The 12,536-nt window shown below is 37.7% G+C and overlaps 1 protein-coding gene across 1 annotated transcript; it reads left to right on the plus strand.

The window, feature by feature from the left end:
- Positions 1-219: 219 nt before the first annotated feature.
- On the plus strand, positions 220-5,445 carry LOC123988932. The gene has a single exon (XM_046289691.1). It carries the CDS (start codon positions 220-222, stop codon positions 5,443-5,445), a length of 5,226 nt encoding a protein of 1,741 aa, XP_046145647.1.
- Positions 5,446-12,536: the final 7,091 nt, after the last annotated feature.

Consider the following 12,536-nt stretch of genomic DNA (forward strand, 5'->3'; position numbering starts at 1 on the left):
TGGATACCTTTATTTGAAATTGTAATACCAGGGTGCTTTGCTGTTTTAATTATAAATTAGCGATACGAATTTTATATTGCCATAGTTCTTTTATTTCTTTTTAAATTTGTTTATTGAATTTAGTTTGTCGTAACTCATTCTCATTAGGTTTACAGTTTTGGTTTACGTTTCAATTGAGTAAATACTTTCGAGTTTTAAATTCGTTTGGTTGGAATTATCATGGCACCTACACTTTTGAAAAGGCTCACTACGGTGCAATATGCGCGATTAGCCGAAATCGAGTTAACGAGTTCGCGATTAAGGGATAAGGATCGCAATACATTTAATCGCAATATTATTATTTCTCGAATTGAGTCTCTCCAGGAAATCTGGAGGGAAGCGCGGGGCGCGCATGCCGAGATTTCCATGCGTGAAGATGCTGAAGGTGACGCTTATCTAACGGATAATATGATTGAACGGTTGCAAACTGCATACGAGGATACGCTTGACTTTCTTTTAACGGTTCAAGCAGAGCTTGAGGCTGCGGAACCGCCTACTTTACCGACCGGGCCACCGATCGCCAGCTCCTCCCTAACGCTCGAGCATCGCGCGGCTAAATTACCAAAATTAGATTTACCAACGTTTTCCGGTCAATATGAGGATTGGGAAAACTTTTGTGATTTATTCACCACGCTCGTACACAATGCCCCTGGTTTAGCTGATGCGACCAAGCTACAGTACTTGAAAACTTGTTTGAAGGGTGCCGCGGCGGATTTAGTTAAGGACGTAACAACCATGAATGCGAATTATGCGACGACGTGGCAAGCTTTAAAGGCCCGTTTCCACAATCCACGATTAATTGTTTACAAGCATTTACGGGCCCTTATGGATATGCCATTTTTAAAAAAAGAATCTGCGACAGAGCTGCGTTCCTTTGCTGATGAGGCTCAGCGCATAGTTCGCGCTTTATCGAATTTACAGATGCCGGTAGATCATTGGGATGTGTGGTTAGTTTATATTTTAGCGGCGCGTTTGGATTCCGATTCCCAAAAGGCGTGGGAGACGGATTTGAGTGTGCTGGATCGTCGCATGGTTTTGGATAACGTCTCGGATTTAGGGAACGTAAGTCCGCTAGATCGATTTCCGAAATTCGTGGATCTATCTGAGTTTTTGGAAAAGCGTGTTCAGGCCCTTAGTATGATTGCTTTGAACGCTAGTAAAACTGAGAAAAAGCCTTCTGCTTTACCCAGACCGGTACCTGGCTCTCGAAGGGTACTTCATACTGCTTCTTCCCAGCATGGGGTGGATGGCAGATCGAAGTGTCCCATGTGTCATGGAGTGCATTTGCTTTCCAAATGTTTCAAATTTCTGGCCAAGAGTCCCTTTGAACGCCGTAGAGAAGTCCGTCGACTCCAGCTTTGTTTTAACTGTCTCGGTCGACATAGAGTTTCTGAGTGCTTGTCGTCGTTTCGTTGCCTGCAGTGTAGGGAAAAACACCATACGTTGCTTCATTCTGTGCAGGGTAGTGGGTTTCATTCGAAAGAGAAGGGTTCGGTTGAGGCACAAAGGTCTCGCGAAGACAAGGCTTCGACGTCATCGGGCGTTAATATACACACCGCTCGTGTTGTGTCGCGTAAATATATGGTACTGTTAGCGACGGCTCAACTAATGTTGGTGGGACCGCATGGGGTGCAGACTCGTGTGCGGGCCTTGTTAGACCAAGGTTCCCAAAGTTCTTTTGTCTCCGAATCGGTCGCTAATTTGTTGGGTTTGCAGAAGCGTCGCGTCGATGTTCCATTGATGGGCCTCGGGGCGAAGTCGGCTGGCACCGCCCATCAGGCTACGAGTTTTAAAATAATATCGCTAATTGATCCGTTGTTTCAAGTGGAAACGAATGCTCTTATTTTGTCAAAGCTCACGTCGCAGCTTCCAGCTCGATGCCCCATGGAGTTAGATCTCGGTAGGTTTGCGGGATTATCTTTAGCCGATCCGCAATTTCATATTACAGGGTCCGTCGATGTTATTCTAGGCGCGGATGTTTACGGGCAGCTATTGCGTTCGGGCCTGCGGAGTTTTCCTCCTTTGTCCCTAGTTGCGCAGGAGACAGTCCTCGGTTGGATTGTCTCCGGACCTGTGCTTACGGTCGGTTCACGGCGGGCGGTCGACCGTGGGACAGCTCCGTTACACGCATTGCATTGTGCAAGGGAGGAAGACATAGACGAGTCGTTGCAGCGTTTTTGGACCCTTGAAGAATTGCCAACGGTCACCGCGTCGCTTAGACCTCTAGATGAAGCGTGCGAAAAATTATTTAGAGATTCACATGTTCGTAATTCTGACGGTCGGTTCATTGTACGTCTTCCTTTAAAATCAGAGCCGCCAGCGGTTGGTCCGGAAACCAGACGTATGGCCTTGGGTTCACTTATGCATATGTATCGTCGGTTTGCTCGCGATCCTAGGATAGCTTCGGCTTATCGCGAATTTATGGCGGTTTATGAAAAATTGGGGCATATGGAGCGTGTTCCTGCGTCTGAACTCGATAATCCGCGTGCTTGGTATTTGCCTCATCATGCAGTCGTGCAATCGACGCCGTCGAACTGGAAGATTCGTGTAGTATTCGATGCGTCGCGGAAAACTCGCGAAGGTCAATGTTTGAACGATTTTCTTTTGGCAGGGCCGGCTCTGCAGCGCGATTTGTCGTTAATCCTGTTAAATTGGCGCCGGTATCGTTTTGTATTCACGGCGGACGTGGTTAAGATGTTTCGGCAAATTCGCGTTTCGCGTGGGGATCAAGATTTTCAAAGAATAGTGTGGGCTCCTAGCTCGTCGGAGACGCCGGTGGAATATCGTTTAACAACCGTGACTTATGGGACGGCGTGTGCTCCCTATCTCGCGATACGCACACTGCTGCAATTAGCGGAGGAGGAGAGATCGCACTTTCCTCTTGGGGCCCGGTGCCTGGAATCAAATACGTACGTGGACGACACTTTTGCGGGAGCGGACGAACTTGCAGTCGCGGTGAATATCCGACAGGAACTCATTGCCCTCTTACGGTCGGCAGGAGTTGAATTACATAAATGGGCCGCAAATCATCCTGATCTTCTGCCTTTTAACATGCGGCAATCTGGGTCGGATGATTCGAAGTCGATCAGTTTCGATGAGTCCGTCAAAACGCTTGGAGTTCAGTGGAATCCCGGTCAGGACGAATTTCGATTCACCACTTTAGATTTTAAAAGTTTGTCTGGAGCGGTGACCAAGAGGTCTGTTCTTTCAAGCATCGCTCGTTTGTTTGATCCATTAGGCTGGTTGGCTCCGATCACGATAGCTGCTAAAATTCTGATGCAGGATCTTTGGATCTTGAAGTGCGAATGGGATTCTGCTTTGCCAGTGGAAGTGCGAGACAGGTGGCTCGAATATTGTAATTCTCTTTCCGCGTTACCCACTTTATCAATTGGCCGGTGGCTAGGAGCCTCATGTAATTCAGAGGTGCAAATTCATGGATTTTCTGACGCCTCATCTCGTGCTTACGCAGCGGCGGTTTACATTCGGATTAATGAGGGAGATGGTCGTTTTCGCACTTCTCTTTTATCTGCGAAAAGTAGGGTTGCTCCTGTGAAGACTGTGAGTATTCCCAACCTTGAATTGTGTGGAGCTGTGTTGCTTATCAAGCTGCTTCGTCATGTTCGAAAGCTTGACTTCTTGCGGAATTTACCTGTGTTTGCTTGGTCAGACAGCCAAATTGTATTGACGTGGCTTCGAAATCATCCCTGCCACTGGAAAACCTTTGTGGCGAATCGGGTGTCTTTCATTCAGACAGAGTTGCCAAGTGCTAAATGGGCGCATGTGCCCACTGAAGAGAATCCCGCGGACTTGGCTACGCGCGGTAGCAAGCCCGTTGACTTGATGCATGCGAACCTGTGGTGGCATGGGCCTGATTGGCTTGCGATGCCCGAGGAGCACTGGCCTAAAGCGCCGCTAGCTCCGCGGGTCTTGCATGTTAATGTGACTCCGAGTGATCCGGAAATTTTTCTTAGATTCTCTTCCTTGACTCGGTTAACTCGTGTCGTAGCTTATTGTTTACGCCCATTGGTTGGCTTGCGACGGCGTAAGGGTAATTTTTCAAAATTGCCGGAATTCTTGACCGCGTCGGAACTGTCTGAAGCACGGATTGTATTAATTAAGTTAGCACAAGCGCATGCTTTTGATTCTGAGATTAAGCTATTGCAGATGGGTAAGAGTTTACCAAAGCGTAACCCTTTACTCAGTTTGAATCCGTTTTTGGACAAGACGGACGGTGTTCTGCGCGTCGGGGGTCGTTTAGCAAATTCAATTCTGTCTCGCGATCGTAAGCATCCGCCTATTTTACCGCGTCGTTCGCCGCTTAGTCGTCTATTTGTTCGGTACGCGCATCATTCTTGTCTTCACGGCGGTCTTACGCTTACTTTAAATACGGTTATGCAACACGTGTGGATCCTCGGAAGGAATCGCGTAATTAAGACTGAAATTCGTCAATGTGTTACTTGCCAGCGGGTTAAGCCACGTTTGGCATGGCAAATGATGGGCAATCTTCCTGCCACGCGAGTAACTCCGGCTCGGCCGTTTTCATTCACCGGATTAGATTATGCGGGTCCTTTTCAGGTTCGTACGGCTAAGGGCCGCGGGTATAAATGTTACAAGGGGTATATTGCGCTTTTTGTTTGTTTTACGACACGGGCTATTCATCTTGAGGCTGTGAGTGACCTCACGACACGGACTTTTCTTGCCGCGTATCGGCGTTTTGCAGGGCGTCGGGGGGTTTGCCGAAAGTTATACAGTGATAACGCTACCACGTTTCAAGCCGCGGATAAAGAGTTACGGGCTATGTTTACAGCGGCTTCGGATTTTTATAAGAGTGTCGCCGCCACTCTCGCGAACGACGGAACGTCCTGGACGTTCATCCCTCCGAATTCTCCCCACTACGGAGGGTTATGGGAGGCTGGAGTCAGGTCAGTCAAACATCATTTGAAACGGGCAATCGGTGATCGGCCTTTAACTTTTGAAGAGTTTTCGACGGTTTTAGTAGAAATAGAAGCTTGCCTTAATTCGCGGCCTCTTTGTCCGTTGAGCGCGGATATTGAGGATCTGCAGGCTTTGACTCATGCGCATTTCCTTGGAGTTGCTTCCGGATTGGTTCCTGATGAACCACCTCCCGATGTGTCAGAGAACCGTCTCGAACGCTTTCAGTTGCTTCAGTCGATTCAGAATAATTTTTGGAAACGATGGTCTGAGGAGTATCTTCAATATTTACAGGAGCGTGCAAAGTGGCGGGGGCCAACTGATAATTTCGCGGTTGGTCAGCTGGTTCTTGTACGTGACGATCGATATCCACCTTCGAAATGGCCCCTGGGGCGCATAACCGAAGTACATCTCGGACCAGATGGGTTGGTGAGAGTGGTCACGGTTCGAACGGCTACTTCCATTTTAAAATGACATGTTGCTAGGCTTTGTCCGTTGTGGTTAGATAAGAATTCACCCAAGGTTGTTACGGAAGGTACACCCACTTAAATGCGAGTTAGGGATTCGTCCGGCGGACGAAGGCGGGAGGAATGTTCGCGTTTCACGGGTTTTGTAGGTTTAGCTCGAGCAGTTAGATTTAAATTTGGCGCTGCGCGAGGGTCTGCGGTTGGACGATGTCACGCAACCCTGCGCAGGCGCGGGCGGCGGGTCGGTGGTGGCGGTATGGCCCGGGGTTGGGCCAGTCATTGAGACTGTGTTCGGTACTCTGAGCAGGTCAAACGTTTTGATTTTACTGATTTTCGATTTGTGCCACTGTTTTGATTTTTAATCTAACTTTAAACGTGTGGCGAGTTGCGGTCGTGCGTGTGGCTTGTGTTTTGAAGCACTACGTGCTGTCGATTGTGTTCTGCACGGCCCGGCGATCTTGTGAGAGAGCTCAGACGGCCAACTGTGTGCAGTGATTGGTACGGCACAGTGCGGCGATCGGCTGGATCTGCTCACCTGGCTAGCCGTGCAGAGAGTGACGCGTGTTACGGTCACTCGGTCCCCGATTGCGGGACCCCTTCCTGCGATCAGGAAGTATTTGCGAAGACCACGGCGATCTGCGGCGACTGCGGCGACTGCGGCGAGGCGTTTTTCAATTAAGATTTAGGGTAAGAGAGATCTCACTGCGTGCGTTATTTTTAAGTCTTGAATGATCATTCAACTGCGTTTTCTTTTTATATCTCTAGTTTTCGTAGTTTCTACCTGTCAATATTAGTTGTTTTTCTTCAATTTCAGGTTTTGATTTAATATAATTTTCTTTGTTGGGACCAGGCTTTTTCCCCACTTTCGACTGGGGTTTTTTACAGCCGGTACCCGTAGAGTAGAGTCATTTGCTTTCACTTTAATAAACTCATTTTTTTGTTCTTTTGTTTCTCCCTTTAATTCTTGTATACAGTTTATTTATAACCGGTGACACCAATTCCACCTCATATCCTACCCTCTCGATTTTCCTGTTATTCGGAACAGATTTAATCCCACAGACCAATGTACATTCAATAACAATATCATTATTACTATATCTACATGGGATACAATGTAATATACTGATACCTTCCCACAGATCAATGTACATATAATAACAGTATCGTTATTACTATATCTACATTAGATATGTAATATACATTTAATAACAATATCATTATTACTATATCTACATCAGATGAAATTTAATATACTGATTTAATCCCACAGACCAATGTACATTTAATAACAATATCATTATTACTATATCTACATTAGATATAATGTAATATAATGATCCCATCCCACCGATGAATGTACATATAATGGCAGTATCGTTATTACTATATCTGAATTAGATCTCCTGCAATATACTGATCCCTTCCCACAGATCAATGTACATTGAATAACAGTAACATTTATACTATACCGACATTGGATATAATGTAATATACTGATGCCTTCCCACAGATCAATGTAATTTTATTCACAATATCATTATTACTATATCTACAATAGATATAATGATATATACTGATCCCTACCCACAGATCAATGTACATATAATAACAGTTTGGTTATTACTATATATACAATAGATATAATGTAACATACTGATACCTTCCCACAGATCAATGTACATACAATAACAGTATCGTTATTACTATATCTACATTGGATACAATGTAATATACTGATACCTTCCCACAGCTCAATGTACAAATAATAACGGTATCGTTATTACTATATCTACATTAGATATAATGTACTATACTGATACGTTCCCACAGATCAATTTACATATAATAACAGTATCGTTATTACTATAACTACATTAGATATGTAATATACATTTAATAGCAATATCATTATTAATATATCTACATCAGATGTAATGTAATATACTGATTTTTTCCAACAGACCAATGTACATTTAATAACAATATCATTAATACTATATCTGCATTGGATACATTGTAATATACTGATTCCTTCCCACAGATCAATGTACATATAATAGCAGTTTCGTTATTACTATATCTACATTAGATATGTACTATACATTTGATAACAATATCATTATTACTATATCTACATTAGATATAATGTAATATAATGATCGCTTCCCACCGATCAATGTACATATAATGGCAGTATCCTTATTACTATATCTGCATTAGATCTGCTGCAATATACTGATTCCTTCCCACAGATCAATGTACATTGAGTAACAGTATCATTTATATTATATCTACATTGGATATAATGTAATATAATGATCCCTTCCCACCGATGAATGTACATAAAATGGCAGTATCGTTATTACTATATCTCCATTTGATATGCAATATACATTTAATAACAATATCCTTATTACTATATCTACATCAGATGAAATGTAATATACTGATACCTTCCCACAGATCAATGTACATATAATAACAGTATCGTAATTACTATATCTACATTAGATACGTAATATACATTTCATAACAATATCATTATTACTATATCTACATTAGATATAATGTAATATAATGATCCCATCCCACCGATGAATGTACATATAATGGCAGTATCGTTATTACTATATCTGAATTAGATCTCCTGCAATATACTGATCCCTTCCCACAGATCAATGTACATTGAATAACAGTATCATTTATACTATATCGACGTTGGATATAATGTAATATACTGACGCCTTCCCACAGATCAATGTAATTTTGGTAACAACATCATTATTACTATATCTACATTAGATATAATGTAATATACTGATCCCTACCCACAGATCAATGTACATTTAATAACAGTATCATTATTACTATATCTACATTAGATACAATGTAATAGAATGATCCATTCCCACCGATGAATGTACATAAAATGGCAGTATCGTTATTACTATATCTCCATTTGATATGCAATATGCATTTAATAACAATATCATTATTACTATATCTACATCAGATGAAATGTAATATACTAATTTAATCCCACAGACCAATGTACATTTAATAACAATATCATTATTACTATATCTACGTTAGATATAATGTTTTATAATGATCCCTTCCCACCGATCAATGTACATATAATGGCAGTATCGTGATTACTATATCTCCATTTGATATGTAATATACATTTAATAACAATATCATTATTAACATATCTACATCAGATGTAATGTAATACACTGATTTATTCCCACAGACCAATGTACATTTAATAACAATATCATTATTACTATATCTACATTGGATACAATGTAATATACTAATACCATCCCACAGATCAATGTACATATAATAACAGTTTGGTAGTTACTATATCTACATTAGATATAATATAATATACTGATATCTTCCCACAGATCAATTTACATATAATAACAGTATCGTTATTACTATATCTACAATGGATACAATGTAATATACTGATACCTTCCCACAGATCAATATACATAGAATAACAGTATCGTTATTACTATATCTACATTAGATATGTAATATACATTTAATAACAATATCATTATTACTATATCTACATCAGATGAAATGTAAAATAGTGATTTAATCCCACAGACCAATGTACATTTAATAACAATATCATTATTACTGTATCTACATTAGATATAATGTAATATAATGATCCCTTCCCACCGATCAATGTACATATAATGGCAGTATCGTTACTACTATATCTCCATTTGATATGCAATATACATTTAATAACAGTATCATTATTAATATATCTACATCAGATTAAGTTTAATATACTGATTTAATCCCACAGACCAATGTACATTCAATAACAATATCATTATTACTATATCTAGATGGGATACAATGTAATATACTGATACCTTCCCACAGATCAATGTACATATAATAACAGTATCGTTGTTACTGTATCTACATTAGATATGTAATATACATTTATTACTATACCTACATCAGATGAAATTTAATATACTGATTTAATTCCACAGACCAATGTACATTTAATAACAATATCATTATTACTATATCTACGTTAGATATAATGTTTTATAATGATCCCTTCCCACCGATCAATGTACATATAATGGCAGTATCGTGATTACTATATCTCCATTTGATATGTAATATACATTTAATAACAATATCATTATTAACATATCTACATCAGATGTAATGTAATACACTGATTTATTCCCACAGACCAATGTACATTTAATACCAATATCATTATTAATATATCTACATTAGATATAATGTAATATACTGATCCCTACCCACAGATCAATGTACATATAATAACAGTTTGGTTATTACTATATCTACAATAGATATAATGTTATATACTGATACCTTCCCACAGATCAATGTACATACAATAACAGTATCGTTATTACTATATCTACATTAGATGTGTAATATACATTTAATAACAATATCATTATTAATATATCTACATCAGATGTAATGTAATATACTGATTTATTCCCACAGACCAATTTACATTTAATAACAATATCATTATTACTATATCTACATTGGATACAATGTAATATACTGATACCTTCCCACAGATCAATGTACAAATAATAACGGTATCGTTATTACTATATCTACATTAGATATAATGTAATATACTGATACGTTCCCACAGATCAATTTACATATAATAACAGTATCGTTATTACTATATCTACATTAGATATGTAATATACATTTAATAGCAATATCATTATTAATATATCTACATCAGATGTAATGTAATATACTGATTTTTTCCAACAGACCAATGTACATTTAATAACAATATCATTAGTACTATATCTACATTGGATACAATGTAGTATACTGATACCTTCCCACAGATCAATGTACATATAATAGCAGTTTCGTTATTACTATATCTACAATAGATATAATGTTATATACTGATACCTTCCCACAGATCAATATACATATAATAACAGTATCGTTATTACTATATCTACATTAGATATGTAATATACATTTAATAACAATATCATTATTACTATATCTACATTAGATATAATGTAATATAATGATCGCTTCCCACCGATCAATGTACATATATTGGCAGTATCCTTATTACTATATCTGCATTAGATCTGCTGCAATATACTGATTCCTTCCCACAGATCAATGTACATTGAGTAACAGTATCATCTATATTATATCTACATTGGATATAATGTAATATACTGATGCCTTCCCACAGATCAATGTAATTTTGGTAACAACATCATTATTACTATATCTACATTAGATATAATGTAATATACTGATCCCTACCCACAGATCAATGTGCATATAATATCAGTTTCGTTATTACTATATCTACATTAGATATGTAATATACATCTAATAACAATATCATTATTACTATATCTACATTAGATATAATGTAATATAATGATCCCTTCCCACCGATGAATGTACATAAAATGGCAGTATCGTTATTACTATATCTCCATTTGATATGCAATATACATTTAATAACAATATCATTGTTACTATATCTACATCAGATCAAAATGTAATATACTGATTTAATCCCACAGACCAATGTACATTTAATAACAATATCATTATTACTATATCTACATTAGATATAATGTAATATAATGATCCCTTCCCACCGATGAATGTACATATAATGGCAGTATCGTTATTACTATATCAGAATTAGATCTCCTGCAATATACTGATCCCTTCCCACAGACCAATGTACACTTAATAGAGATAGTAATGACGAAACTGCCATTATATGTACATTCATCGGTGGGAAGGGATCATTATATTACATTATATCTAATGTAGATATAGTAATAATGATATTGTTATTAAATGTACATTGGTCTGTGGGATTAAATCAGTATATTAAACTTCATCTGATGTAGATATAGTAATAATGATATTGTTATTAAATGTATATTACATATCTAATGTAGATATAGTAACAACGATACTGTTATTATATGTACATTGATCTGTGGGAAGGTATCATTATATAACATTATATCTGATGTAGATATAGTAATAACGAAACTGTTATTATATGTACATTGATCTGTGGGATTAAATCAGTATATTAAATTACATCTGATGTAGATATAGCAATAATGATATTGTTATTAAATGTACATTGGTGTGTGGGATTAAATCAGTATATTAAATTTCATCTGGTGTAGATATAGTAATAATGATATTCTTATTAAATGTATATTACATATCAAATGGAGATATAGTAATAACGATACTGCCATTATGTGTACATTGATCGGTGGGAAGGGATCATTATATTACATTATATCTAATGTAGATACAGTAATAATGATATTGTTATTAAATGTACATTGGTCTGTGGGATTAAATCAGTATATTACATTTCATCTGATGTAGATATAGTAATAATGATATTGTTATTAGATGTATATTACATATCTAATATAGATATAGTAATAACGATACTGTTATTGTATGTACATTGATCTGTGGGAAGGTATCAGTATATTACATTATATCTATTGTAGATATAGTCATAACGATACTGTTATTATATGTAAATTGATCTGTGGGAAGATATCAGTATATTACATTATATCTAATGTAGATATAGTAATATCGAAACTGTTATTATATGTACATTGATCTGTGGGTAGGGATCAGTATATGTCATTATATCTATTGTAGATATAGTAACTACGAAACTGTTATTATATGTACATTGATCTGTGGGAAGGTATCAGTATATTACATTGTATCCAATGTAGATATAGTAATAATGATATTGTTATTAAATGTACATTGGTCTGTGGGAATAAATCAGTATATTACATTACATCTGATGTAGATATAGTAATAATGATATTGTTATTAGATGTATATTACATATCTAATGTAGATATAGTAATAACGATACTGTTATTGTATGTACATTGATCTGTGGGAAGGTATCAGTATATTACATTATATCTATTGTAGATATAGTAATAACGAAACTGTTATTCAATGTACATTGATCTGTGGGAAGGGATC

The sequence above is a fragment of the Osmia bicornis genome, unplaced genomic scaffold (assembly GCF_907164935.1).
Source record: "Osmia bicornis bicornis unplaced genomic scaffold, iOsmBic2.1, whole genome shotgun sequence".
Taxonomy (NCBI): Eukaryota; Metazoa; Arthropoda; class Insecta; order Hymenoptera; family Megachilidae; genus Osmia; species Osmia bicornis.

Bases quoted from the DNA above. Each gene is read 5' to 3' on its own strand.
- LOC123988932 (XM_046289691.1), top strand. From the start codon at position 220: ATGGCACCTACACTTTTGAAAAGGCTCACTACGGTGCAATATGCGCGA.